At 53.6% G+C, this 13,447-nt stretch overlaps 3 protein-coding genes across 3 annotated transcripts; 1 reads left to right on the top strand and 2 right to left on the bottom strand.

The window, feature by feature from the left end:
* Positions 1 to 336: 336 nt before the first annotated feature.
* Positions 337 to 1,777, bottom strand: V1510DRAFT_401368 (ELMO/CED-12 family-domain-containing protein; the record flags this gene model as incomplete). The annotated part of the gene is made up of 2 exons (XM_066932022.1): positions 337 to 1,412; positions 1,447 to 1,777. The coding sequence occupies 2 exons, from the start codon at positions 1,775 to 1,777 to the stop codon at positions 337 to 339; spliced, it is 1,407 nt and encodes a 468-aa protein (XP_066791059.1).
* Positions 1,778 to 2,519: 742 nt separating this feature from the next.
* V1510DRAFT_348526 (translation initiation factor 4E) lies at positions 2,520 to 3,068 on the bottom strand (the record flags this gene model as incomplete). The annotated part of the gene is made up of 1 exon (XM_066930840.1): positions 2,520 to 3,068. A coding segment is annotated over one exon (549 nt), but the record flags the coding sequence as incomplete, so codon positions are not given.
* A 1,487-nt stretch (positions 3,069 to 4,555) lies between these two features.
* On the top strand, positions 4,556 to 6,922 carry V1510DRAFT_276233 (methylenetetrahydrofolate reductase-domain-containing protein). Its single transcript, XM_066930610.1, has 3 exons — positions 4,556 to 4,825; positions 4,887 to 6,554; positions 6,592 to 6,922. Exons 1-3 carry the CDS (start codon positions 4,739 to 4,741, stop codon positions 6,751 to 6,753), a joined length of 1,917 nt encoding a protein of 638 aa, XP_066791061.1. The 5' UTR covers positions 4,556 to 4,738; the 3' UTR covers positions 6,754 to 6,922.
* The last annotated feature ends 6,525 nt before the right edge of the window (positions 6,923 to 13,447 follow it).

Genomic DNA, 13,447 nt, shown 5'->3' on the forward strand with positions numbered 1-13,447 from the left:
CCGCTCGTCCGTCCATCCAGCCCCTGGCTTGCGCAGCTAGCGCATTTCCCACAAAGCCCGGCCGACCGCCAAGTCTCCGACCTGCCGAGCCGTAGGCTGCTAGGACCCGGTCTTAGCGCGTGCCCGGTCCCGTAGAGGACCCGCGCCAACTACTGCCCGATGACGACAGTGGGAACTGGCACTAGACTTGCAGTTGGCTTACGAGGCCGACAGATGCCGAATTGCCGACACACGCCGCGGGCTGTCGGTACGCCAGAGCGGCCGGCGCAAATGCCGCAAGGCATCTGCTGGCTGCACTACAGCCGCTCGGACGCAGCTAGTCAATCAAAATGTACATTACTCCTTCTTTTTGATGTCGGTGAGCTCGATGGCCTCGCCTGGCCCAGACGACGCAGCCTCTGCTGGCGCCGCCACCTTCGTCGGCGGCTGCGCGCGCGCACGCTGGAACGGCAGTGCGTTGATCTCGAAATACGCGTCGATCTGCCACACCGAGTGGCCCAGGCTGCCGCACAGGTGGTCGATACCGTGACCTTGCCGGAACAACGCGTACATGCTCGGAAACTGGGCGAGGTCGCCCGGGACGGTGGTCGCATAGGCCTCAAAGCACGTCTCAAAGTCCATCACCGATCGCACCTTGCCGTCCTTGACCTGGGCCATCCAAAATGTGTGGAACCGGCTCAGTAGGTGCGCGTGCAGCGCCAGCACGAGGTCCCACATGTCCTGCTCGCGTACGTCGTCGTCCAGGCAGAGCAGCATCCACATCCGCAGCTGCCCAGCCGTGATCAGCCGCGTGAGCATGACCGTGATGTGGATCGAGGCCAGCGCGGCCGAGTACCAAGGCGTGGATACCATGTCCACCACATCCTCGGCCGAGTGCGACTCGTACATGATCTGCACGCTCCTGGTCGTGTACTTGGTGCACAAGTACCGGAACGCAATCATGCCCAGGAGACCTGAGCCCCGGAAGTCGTCTGCCGGGTTGGCGCCCTGGAAGCCCAGAGCAACCCAGTTGCGCCCGCCACGGTAGTCCAGCTCCGGCTTGGCCGCCGGCAGCGGCATGCGCAGCTCCGTTGCGCGCGCCTGCACGCAGTCGTACGTCTCGACCAGGATCCGCTCAACCTCGTCGTTCCACTTCACCTCCTTCTCGCTCAGCTTGACCGTCTCGTACAGCACCCGCTCGACGTACAGAATGCGCATCACTGTCTTTGTGAGGAACAGATATGCGAAGCTGATGTCGCCGACCAGACTGATTTGCTTCTTGCGGCAGATCTGCTTGGCGATAGCCTGCGCCTCGGTTTTGTACTCGTCGGCCTCGTCGCCGCTGCCGGTCGTCGACGCGTCGCCGCCCGACCCGAATGCTTCGATCTGCCGCCGCTCAGGTGCTAGCTCCCGCGACAGGATCAGTTCGCAGTCTGTCGCGTCAACGCCCGCGCTCCACGCACTTACCGATCAGCCATTGCGCGCGCCGCACCATCAACACCTCGATCGTCTCGGTGCGACTGTTGCGTAGCTCCGCGAGGAAGCCTATCCGCGCCAGTCTGTCGATTGTAGTCACGCCGAACAGCAGCCGCAGGATGCGTTTCCACGACTTGTAGCCATGGAACACTATTGTGAACAGTATCGATCGAAACCGCGACTGGGTTGGCGCGCGGCCGCCGGCTGCCTCGGAGCACAGCCGGCTGCCAACGAGGTATCGTGAGACAGCATCCCCGATGGTCTGGAAAAAGATCACCACCGGGTTGCCCAGGCTGACGGGTCGATCGCGGATGTGAGCCATGGTGAGTGCTGGCGCGGACGGCAGCGAGGTGGCTGCAAAAAAGTCACGTGCGTGTGTTCGGCTCGCACTTGCTCTGCCTGCGCCGCCTGCGCCGCGCGCACCGCCCGCGTCGCCCACGCGTCGCCTCCGCGTCGCACACCGCCGCAGACGAATCTCTGCACCGCCGCATCGCCCGCCTCGCAGCCTCGGCCGCCGCACCACATTTTGTTCGTCAAGACACTATATTACCCCGAGTGAGCGCTTTGCAACGCACCAGTATGTACAACGTAGATATAACAAAAAATATTATACAAGTCCCATGTCGGCGAGTAGACTACTTGCGTCCGTCGCCAACGTCGTCGTTTTCAAACCGGCGAAACCCGCCGGGGAAGTTGCGGTTTCTGTACTTGCCCGTGGGCGTGCCGTGGGCGTGCGGGCCTGGCGTGTGCGCATGCGCGCCGTCCTCGGCATTATCCTTGTCGTCGGCGTCTCCATGCTTCCCATGGCCGTGGCCATGAAAACCACCGGGGCCGCCGTTGGCACCCGGGCTCCCCTGGTGGCCGTAGTGGAAGTTCTGGTTCTGGGGCGAATGGTAGTGCGAGTGGCCGCCACGGCCGTCGCCGCGGCGTGACCGCGCCGAGCCGTAGCCCGAGAACCCGTGGTGGTGGCCGTGATGGTCACTGTAGGGCGTTCCCGGACCATGGCCGCCAGAGCCGGCAGTGCCCGGCCGGCCGGTGGTCACCGTAGCCATCTTCTCGGCGCCCTCACGCATGCTCTCCGAGTGGATCTTGTATTCGACCGCCACAAACTGCGGCAGGCCAATCACCCGCCGGATTGCGTCGCGGATCTTTAGGTTGACGCTGCCGTTCGAGCCCGACTTGTTCCACACTGAGATGATGTCGTCGTTGCCGCGACGCACACTGATCACGGCGCCCACAACCTCATCGCCCAGAGGCTCACCTCCAAAGTCGCCCTCGCCGCCACCGACGAGCGCAATCAGGATGGCCTCCCACGCCTGGGAGCTGTACGCTTTCTTCAGTCGGAAGATCCACTTGCCGCCGTTGATGTTTGTCGGGTCCTCCCAGATCGGCCGCACGCCGCGCTTGAAGACGTGGTACTCAGAAGTGTACGGGAGCTCGCTCGGCCGCACCAGGTACGAATACAGCTCCCAAAACTCCTGCGCGGTTGAGAACGTCTTGACGGCCTTGGTGGCCTGCTCATAGTCCGTGATGCGTGTGCCCGGCGGCCGGTGCAGGAACCACAGCGTCCAATCGTACTGCAGCGTGTGCGACTCGGCGTCGATCACAAACGGCGTTTGCTCGACCTCGCCCGAAGCCCGCTTGACCTGGCCGCCGCTGCGTTCGCCGGTCTCTGTCATCCTGCGATCCGTGCTTGTCGGTCCCGCCTTCGTCACGCACTGCTCTGCGGTTTGCGCACCGCACTGCTGCCGGTCTCGCGACGGCACTGGTCAATTGCCGCCCGCGAGCTCGTCGAGCCCTCCGGTCCTGTTGATGGTTGGGCCGGATCGTCCGCCCTAGGTCTGCTCCGCCGTAACTATGCGGATTGCTGCTTTGTTCTATCTTGGCCCTTGCCGCTGTGCGATCACTCTCTGCTGGCCTCTGCGCCGGTCGTAATCTCTGTGGTCCTACTGGCCCTGACCAAAAAATTCTTGGGGATCTTTCTAGCGGCGGTTGCCTCCAAAACGGAAAATCCTGTTAGGAGCTTGACTGCCGGGCTGACTACTTAAGCCTCCTCGCCTTCTGCAAATTCTTTTTTTTTTCTCAACCTTCTACACAGTAGAAGCACGGCCGACATCGAGGCTTTTTGCCTCTATTTAAGGATAGCCTATGCGCATCAGCGTTCATATGGGGTCTATCAAGCTCAGTCGCGTCCAGATCAAGACGTCCTTAAAACCATCGCATTACAGGCCGCCGACTTTGTCGTGCTTGACCCATTACAGTGTGATGACCTGGGTCACGAAACATTGTAGATCACCCCCTCCAGGTTGCTTCCGAGCTGTGGTCGGTTCGCTGGCGACCTGGTAAGAGACGAAGAGGATTCCTCTGGTAAACTGCAGCCATCCGGAAACGGGAGGCATTGAAGCGAGCAGGCATGTCTGAGTCTTGTGGGTGCTCGTTGCAGCCATCGAATGATGGCAGCCATCGAATGATGGAGGCATCGCTGTAGAAACTGTTGATGCGGTCGACAGCGCTGTCGTGATGGCGACTATTTGGCAGCCTGTATATAACAGACGGCGTATATGGTCGACTAAGACGTGCTGGTGAGCCAACACACGTCTAATCGCCAAAGACAGGCCGCCGGCATCGCCGATCCGACATATTACTACGCGAGAAGGACTCTCCGGCACAGCTGCGCTGATGTCGACATCTGAGCCTAACCGCTCCGAGCTGTGTTCGCCCGGCCGTGCTACGGTCGTCAGCCGCTCAGCCTCTGCACTCCGCGATCCTGTGCGCCTATGTAGACCAGAGCCGTAATCATGCACACGAGCTGTCCTAGCTACGACTCGGTGTTGCTGGCTATATGACCCAAGGCCACAGCGGCCCGACCGGGTGCGACTCACTTTGACCCGAAGGCGTCATGGCCGACCCACGCAAGCCACCCCGACCCGAGTCCCCTGTCTGCCCATGTCCGCCCGGTGACTTCGCCCACAGCACGGCCACCGCGTCAGTCTGGCAGCCGGCTACCGCTGTACGTCTGGCTGCGATGCCGGTTGGCGAGCCGTAGACCCTGCCCAGCAAATTTTAGCTTCGAGTCTATCGCGCGGCGATAGACTGACCGCCGGTACCGTAAAACTAAATCATTTTCCACTTTTTTCCCTTAGCGAACTCGAACCAGCTCCGCATCTCTACCAAGCGGACGCCAGGCTCAGCACAGCGAGGATCGCACCAGGCTGTAGATCGCTCGGCCGCACACAAACAATTGTTAACAGGGCTGACAGACGCCCAAGTTGCAGTCGCTACTATGGCCAAGATTTCGGACAAGATCGCCCAGCTCGGGCCTGACGAGACTTATTTCTCGTTCGAGTTCTTCCCCCCAAAGACCGAGGCGGTAAGTCAATTGCGTCGCTGTCGATCTGTCTGGGGTCACGGTAGCTCGTGCTAACTTGCAGGGCATGCAAAATCTGCGCGCCCGTCTCCAGCGCATGGCGCAGCTGAAGCCGTTGTTTGTCAACATCACCTTCGGTGCTGGCGGTTCTACCTCTACCAAGTCGTTAGACCTGGCCACATTGTGTACATCCGAGCTCGGACTGACTACCTGTCTGCATCTGACATGCACTAACATGGACCGCTCGCTGATCGACTCGGTTCTCGCGGGCGCCAAGAAGGCTGGCATCCGCAACATCCTTGCCCTCCGCGGCGATCCCCCCCGTGGCACCGAGTACTGGACACCCGATGAGTCGAGCCAATTCTGCCATGCTGTGGACCTTGTTAGGCATATCCGCCGCGAGTACGGCGACTACTTTTGCATTGGTGTTGCCTCATACCCTGAGGGCTATGCCGATGGCCAGAATCCGGAGCTTCAGGATCCTGTGGTCGATCTGCCGTACCTAGTTGACAAAACTTCCGCTGGCGCCGACTTTATCATGACTCAACTCTTCTATGACACCAGCAAGTTTGTCGCTTTTGAAAAATTGCTCCGCGAGCATTCGTCTGGTGTGTTCCGCACCATCCCCATCATTCCGGGTCTGCTTCCGATCAGCACGTACCAGAGTTTTATTCGTACAGCCAAGCTCTCAAATGCACACATACCGGATGACCTACTTGAGCGCATCAACGCCGTCCCCTATGCTGATGACGAGCAGGTCAAGCAGGTTGGTGTGTCCGTTCTCACGGAAATGATCGACCGCATCCACCGTGAAACTGACCGTCGCGTCAAGGGCTTTCACTTCTACACGCTCAATCTTGAGAAGTCCGTTGCGCTCATCATTGAGCAGTCGCCTATCATCAAGACCCCGCTAAAGGCGACTATCGACGACGCCGCTGCCACTGCCACCGCTGACAGAGCGTTCACTCTAGCGGTTTCCCCCACCACAGCCCCGGTCTCAGTGCTTGCTGCTCCTACTGTGTCGATTGAGTCGGCCGAGGATATCTCGAAGGTTGCTGACCACGTCGGCTCCCTTGACCTCACCGACAAGGCAGCCACTGTCGTTGTCAGTGACCCGACCAAACAGCTTCTCAGTCCCGAGGCCACATGGGACGATTTTCCGAACGGTCGATGGGGTGACCCCCGCTCGCCCGCCTATGGCGAAATCGACGGCTACGGCCCGACCTTGCACGTCCCGGCCTCTAAGGCACTCGAGCTCTGGGGAAGCCCCGAGTCTGCTGCCGACATCTCGTCACTATTTATTCGTTACCTTACGGGCGACCTCCCAGTTCTCCCTTGGTCTGAGCAGTCAGGTCTGAACCCCGAAACAGATCTCATTCGTGAAGATCTGATTTCGCTAAACACGGAAGGACTCTGGACTGTAGCTTCTCAGCCCGCTGTGTCGGGCGCACGATCAGACGACAAGGTATTTGGCTGGGGTCCTAGCAACGGCTACGTGTTTCAGAAGGCCATGATTGAGTTCTTTATCTCTGGAGAGAAGTGGGCTATTTTGAAGAAGAAGCTGCAGGACTCGACTAGCGACATTATTTCCTACTATGCTGGCAATGACAAGGGTGACTTCTTCTCAAATATGAGTCTCAATGACGTCAATGCCGTCACCTGGGGTGTATTCCCAAATCGTGAAGTTGTACAGCCAACAATTATCGAGGAGCAGTCTTTCAAGGCCTGGATGGTATGATTGTTTCTGTTGGATTTACTGACCTGTGTAGGAGGAAGCATTCGGAATCTGGTCCGAGTGGGAATTCATCTACCCGAAGAAGTCTGCGACCTCGAATCTTTTACGATCTATTCGCCAGAACTACTATTTAGTATCTATCGTTCACCACGACTACATGAGCGGCGAGGCTCTTTGGAAGTTCCTACAGCTGTAGGGCTAGCCAACTGATATCAATCTCCATCCCGAAAAAACCATTCCTCAGACTCAGGACTTTCGTGCACACCACGCCAGCGCGCGCACATCGCTACAATGTCAAATAGTACTCCCTAATGATGAGCTATTGCACAAAAACAGTCTTATTAGACAGCAGTCGTATTCATTGTCGTGCTATATACTTCCGAACACCACTGCGGCTACTTTTTGCGAGTAGAGAAAACCTGTAGAGTACAAAACATGAACACCTTTTACACATCTCAAATGACACTTAAATCATAGCCCATATATCAATACATTTCAAGCCTGCAGCTCATCGTTATTTCTAGATACCGAGCTTATAGAAACGACTCTTCTAGTGTCGATGCAAAGTCGAAGGTGTCGTCGCCATTCGTGTCCGCCATGTCAATATCATCGGAGTCTCTAGCAAGGTTCCCCTTGGTAGTAGTCCGCTCAGTAGACAGATGACCATCTCTTGATTCCTCGTCGCGAAACCCGGAGTTTGCATGCATCGTTCTATCTTCATCATTGTCGTCATCAGTCTCTTCGGCCACTGGCCCTTTTTTATGGCTTTCAACCACACTGGACTTCACAGTAGCGACTCCTTGGGAGGAACTGGTGAAGTCGTTGTCAAGGACGTCATTGCCGAAAGTTTCAAACAGATTCGACGATACCCCTTGGCTAGATGCATTTGGTGTGCCGCTGAACTCGTTCGGACTGTTATCGAAAGCGAGCTCTAGGCTTTCTACCTTGTGCGCTCTTAATATCTGGCTGCTTCCTTGTCCGGCTGATAAAGTGCTTTCACCTGCCCCTAACTTCTCGCCATCTTGTGCAGAGAGCTCTGACCGATCAGTACTTTTTCTTTCGTCCTCTGAGTCCTTTGACTCAATGTAAAAGAGCGACGGCCCTTCGTTGCTTTCAGACCGACTCCTGTTGCGGAAAATTCCGGGACTAGGGGGGTCGGGCCCTGCCATTGAAGAATTGGCACCTGATTCAGTGAGCTCCTTCATGTTTTCATTTGGGGAATCTATCGGAGTTACTCCTGAAAAAAAAGAGTTGAAGTTCTGACTAGGATAGTAATCTCCTATCGAGCGAGTTATTTCGCCTTGTACCGGTGTGGACATCGTTGCTGTCATCGCGTGTGCCGTGATGGTGTCACTTCCTGGAAGTATCGTGGTATTCAAAGGTGTAGACTTCGGGGGAGGCATAGCAGCAACCGGTAGGCCGACGGAGGAAGCGTGTTTCATGTCGTCTTGATGTCGCTTGGGAGTGGTGCTTCGGTTACTCCTGAACTCGGGAGGAAGCTCGTTGGGATCGGTTATTCCTAATTGCGCCATGATCTTCTGTTGCTTCGTTGGCCTGGGCTTGCGAGTTGACAGAGAGGCATCTATCATGGGCGGAGGGTCCGGGGCGACGGGTGCCCATTTGTGTATCTCGCTCCTGAAGTAATTTGTCTCCTCTGCCAGCAAAACATCAGCACCTTCAAGTTTCCGGAGATAAAAACGCATAATTGAAAGTTCAGCAGATGTGAGCCCAAGAACAGAACTGAATGAGCTTCTCAGAAACTGTCTGAAATCTTCAGCGGTTTTGTTGATTCTTTCGATTATTTCAAGTTCCTCAGTTCTAAGTGGCAGTCTGAGACCCTCTGCCTCCCAAGCTTCCAAATCATCGAGCTTGGGTCTGTTCGCGTCTCTGGGAATCTTGACTCGATAATCGCAAACAGGACAGGTGTACCGATCTGCGTCCTTAATTTTTCCTCGAAGTATCTTCAAGCACTTGCTGTGATACCACTCATGGCAGAGTTCACATTCTACCATGAGACCAGCCTCAGGCTGCCTGCAAAGACAGAAAACCTCCCTGCCTTTCTGCGAGTCATATTTCTTGTTAGGACCGCGCTGGCTTATAAGATTGACTTCAGCATCAGACTCAGGCGTTGCTTCCCGTGAAAGTGGTTCAACAGGTGCCCGAGGTTTGTCCTCTAATGAGAAACAACTGACATTTCGCTTCTCCACGGAGAGTAGGTGTAATTTTAAGATGTGCAATGGAGCATTAACCTTTCCAAAAAATCGCTTGCCTTTTCTCATCCAATCTTCAGTGACTTTTACTTTGTTCTCCAGAACTGAAAATTGATGGACCGATTTTGCTGAAATATCCTCAAATGACTCTAGAATTTCCTTTGCTTCTGAATACAAAGGTCGATCGATCAAATTGGGTTCAGCGATTTTCTTTAGAAGGGATTCTGTTGCAGTAGAGGCACCCTCGTATTTTGCAATGATCCTCTCGATTTTCTCGTACGTCTCTTTATTGACCGGTGTTTCGTTGGCTTTTTCGTATAGCGCCTGCAGATGGGCAAAGGGCGACGATTCACTCTCCAATAAAGTGGCAGCATCTGCTTCCCATCGATCACCTTTGACCTTCAGGTCCCATAGCTCTTTCATAATCGGATGCTCACTGCTGACCTTGGATTCAAACCCTTTCTTAATGAGATCATTTACATCTCCCAAAAACATAAATTTCTTGTTAAGATCGCGGTAACGTTGAGCCCATTTGCGCTGCTGAACAATCGCGTGAAGCTCCAAGAGTTCCGGTATCTCCAGGTTCATTTCCTGGCCGATGTCGATCAGATCGGCATAGTCTTTGACATTTTCTGACGGATGTGATATCAAAGCTTTCACTCTCTCGCGGAATGTTTCGATCTTCTCGATTCGCTCCTGCAGAAGGTCAATCTCAGGAGCATAGAATGACAACTGCTCAGCCTCTTCCAAAAGACTATGAAGATACTCCGGGCGCTTGGTGTCTTCCTCAACCCGCTCGCTGTCAATCACCTTCGAGCTACCTTTCCGCCACACCCTCTCGTTTTTCCTCCGGTTCTGCATCTTGCGAGCCAACACGGATTGAACTTTTTCAACCCACTCATTTGCACGATCAACGAATTCTCTAACGGAAACGCTTTCAGGTATAGGATAAGCAATTTTGTCGCACTCTGCGACCAAAGCTCTTAAGCTTCTCAGTGAGGGCTTCTTGTCTTCCGACATGATCCTGTGCAGCTTTTCAGTCCATTGCTTAGGTTGGGCTGCACGTAGTGACACTTTCGATACCAGCTCCTTGAGCTCCTCGTTGTCGAATTGGACCACCAAGACGTACATTGATTCCGGAGTGTCGCAAAGTTCGCCCCAATGATTTGGACACACAACGTTGGTAGTGCAGTCGCATTTCACGTACGAGAGGAAGCAATATGTCTTGCAGTATGAGCACATGTAGTCAGGATCTCCTGTGGTTCTCTTCTGAGTCTCTTCTGTGATTTCTGGAATAGCCTCTCTAACTGCTTGCCTGGACAAAAGCTCTCGACTCATCATCTGTTCTAAGGCAGGACCGAGCCTGTGATAAGTTAGCAATGAACGCTATCTGTGACAACTCACCACAAAGCAGTCTCAATTGACGCATCTCTAGAAGCTGCAGTCATGAGGAGCTCATCGTGAGAAAATACAGGAAGTTTCCGGTAATCTTGGTAAACTTCAACTCCCATCTTTCCAAACGGTTCCCAGTCAGCCGGAGCAAAATTGACGGCCTCGTTAAAGTTGAAACCGTGATTGAATCCGGAGTGAAACGCCTGGGGAAATGTTATGACCATATCTCCTGGGTGCTGGTCAAGCACATAGCAACGAACTCCGCCTTCTAAGAGTTTTTTAGGACTGAGCATTGTGACGAGCTGGAACAATAAGTCAGGCTGTTGTTCGAATAATTCTGGAACAGCATTTCGCATGCATTCTTCAAATTTGTCGGCGTCGTCTCCGGGTATGCCGTACCAGGTTTTTGTGGCTCCGAAATGCTGATAGTTGACTGAGTACGTAAAATGATCCTCGTTGTGCCAACAAAATGTTGAAAAAATCATTCCGATGTATAGCCACGGTACAGTCATACCTGACACATCTGATCTGATGTGGCGAAAAAGCGATTTTTCATGCAAAGGTAGTATGTTGAGATTCCAGGGATCTGTGGAATAAGAGTTGAGAGGATCACGCTCGATGGTAGGGAATCCAGACCCATGAGTTGTGGAGTGGATATCGGCACCATATTCTACCTCGACAGTCTCATTCACATCTTCGACAAGTCGCCAGAACTCGTGTTCAATAAAGTTCTCGTCAAGCTGGTTCTTCTGGTGCTTATTTTTTGAAAAATAGGTGGATTCAAATCTCTGTGCTTTGTTTTGGAACTGTAACAAGCTGTACGTCTTACCATCCTCGAAACCAAAATCACCAGTACCAACCAAACATTTGTCGCAGTACCAATCGTAGCTTGGCACCTTCTTCAAAGGGGGCTTGAGGCAATTCATGTGATAGCCTTCGTTGCATCCATCACACAAGAGCATCGAAAGAGCATTATTCCCTCGCCCGCATATTTCACAGTTCTTGTTGTTAGTAAGAGCTAGAATCCGTAAACTCACTTCTCCTGGTTTCCTGTTTGCCTTACTCGAGCTTTCAGAGTCGACACGTTTCATTCTCGAGTTCTGATATTCTCGGGGTAGCACGAGAGGGTTGAGAAAGGGAATACCGTCGTCTGTGTCGGTAGTCGACTGCTTTCTTCTCTTACGACGGCGATTGTCTGCGACTTCCGGAGTGGACTCGCCACCTTCTGAAGGTGACTTATCTCTCTCGCGTTTGACGTCTGGAGACTGCATCACTCTTGGGGTGTCTTCTGTGTCCACTGTCGAAGCACTCGTGAAAGCTTCGCCCTCCGCTGAAATGGTCCTTGAACGTTTAGGTGGTGTTAAAGGTCCTCCCTGTTCGGCCTCCAATTGCTGCTGAACAAACGGCTTGGCACTCAAAAGATACTTTTCGTAGGGTAGAACGTATCTTACATACGCTGCCTTCAAGGAAGTCGACAACGACGTCATTAGTTTACCGGTGTACCCGAGATCTCTGCCGACTTCTGCCCATAACTTGTTCTTGCAAATAGACTCGAATCCGCCTTTGGAATCTACTGCTTTCTTAAGATGGTAAAGGTCTAGTGGCCGCCTGTCCACAGAGGGGAGTTTGTTGAACGCCACACCCTGCTGTTTGTGAAATTTGTAAAGTTGGTCAAGAAAGTTCAAGTTTGCGCGTGTTCCACCTTCCATTGAATTCAACTCCTGCTTGCGGGTTTTGAAAAAGAAATCCTGCTGTTAGACTGCGGTATAAACAAATCTTACCTTGGAATCAAGGGCGAACCCAGGTTTCCACGATGCAGGCGGTACGATTTTGATGATACCGTACTGTTTGCCTTCATTAGCTATACTGGCAATGTATTTGAATGGATCTTTGAACTCTTCCTCCGATGGCGTGTATGTTGGTGCCTCTTGTAGACCAAAAATTCTTGACTTTTTGATCGGATAAACTGGCGGTTTCTTAGTCGTAGGATCCATCTCTCGAGTCACGACTGTGGAGAGGTCAAGCGGTACTGTGCGCTTGTTCTGAGACTTTCGTACAGTCGGGGCGCGTGGTTTGCCTCCGGTCTCGACCTTCTGTTCCTCCAACGAAATAGTTTGTGACTTCACACTGCGTTTGGGTCGGGCCTTTTGGCTTACTTCTATGGATTTCGCAGGGACATAATCTCCATCATTTGCTGACTTAGATCCTGCTTTCTTTCGCATCGAAGAAGTAGATGCCGATCGTGCCCTTTTATTTATCATTTTCACGGGAGTGTTGCTTTCTGATGAGGAGCCTGTACGTAACCCGGATATCTGTGAGGGACCTGCAGCCATTGTTGCCATGATATGCCAGCCAAACCAACATATAGTTCGCAATACGGCAGACAGGCAGCAAGTAGCTTGCTTGCAGCAAAATGCGATTGGTATGATCTCTTCTCTCAGGACGACACCTTCAGCTCGCGGCTATTATGTGCTCCAGCTGATTTCAGGACGTGTTTTATTGAACATGAAAGTCTTGCAATTACCCCCTACAGAGATAAAGTGTCAGGTGTCAGCAAGCAACAATCAAGGAGCTCCGAGGGAAGATCTTATCAAAGCGAGCAATCTGGTCGTATGCAACCAACGCTCCTGTATGTAATGTTGCTACCTGGCCGTTTGAGCGGAAGAGAGTAAAAGATTTAGAGATGACAGTGTGAACGATACTTTTAATAACTGACAAAATGCATGTGGTCTATTAGGCGTTGCTTACACAAGCAGAAAATCCCACAGATGGAGATTCTTACGTTACTACGGCCCAGCTCTCAGTTGATTATGGAAGGACACACTGCCTTGTACGCTTCAGGCATGTAGCGCAACGCTCAGGCGACGACGGACTTCACAGTATTTAGGCATTTCCCTTTTAGACCGGGTAATAAGAACGCGTCCGGGTAACACAAATATGAATTGGTGACATCGTGTGAACCGGCAGTGCGACCGGGTAGCGACTATTAGAAGGCGCACAAAGCCGGGTAAACCATGTGGCGGCAGTCCCCGGACCAAGCCGGGTAGCGCGGCCGCCAATACCCGTGAAGCGCAATCTGCCAGCATGGGGACTAGACTAGTTCGCGAATCTGCAGATTCCTCTTGGGGTGCCGCTCTCGCGCTTGCAAGGCCGCACAAAGCCGCACTACGCCACCGGTAGACCAGCTCTCGACCCTTGTACATAGCACCGTATCCGGGCATCGTTGGCAGGCCGGTACGCGCCGTCGCCCCATATGCCTTCCACATGCCCGCACAGCCTTCCTCGCAG

The sequence above is a fragment of the Dipodascopsis tothii genome, assembly GCF_038497935.1.
Source record: "Dipodascopsis tothii strain CBS 759.85 unplaced genomic scaffold V1510scaffold_4, whole genome shotgun sequence".
Classification (NCBI taxonomy): Eukaryota; Fungi; Ascomycota; class Lipomycetes; order Lipomycetales; family Lipomycetaceae; genus Neoaidaea; species Neoaidaea tothii.

Bases quoted from the DNA above. Each gene is read 5' to 3' on its own strand.
- V1510DRAFT_276233 (XM_066930610.1), top strand. From the start codon at position 4,739: ATGGCCAAGATTTCGGACAAGATCGCCCAGCTCGGGCCTGACGAGACT. The intron at 4,826-4,886 runs GTAAGTCAATTG...GCTAACTTGCAG, and splicing joins TCCCCCCAAAGACCGAGGCG to GGCATGCAAAATCTGCGCGC. The intron at 6,555-6,591 runs GTATGATTGTTT...TGACCTGTGTAG, and splicing joins AGTCTTTCAAGGCCTGGATG to GAGGAAGCATTCGGAATCTG.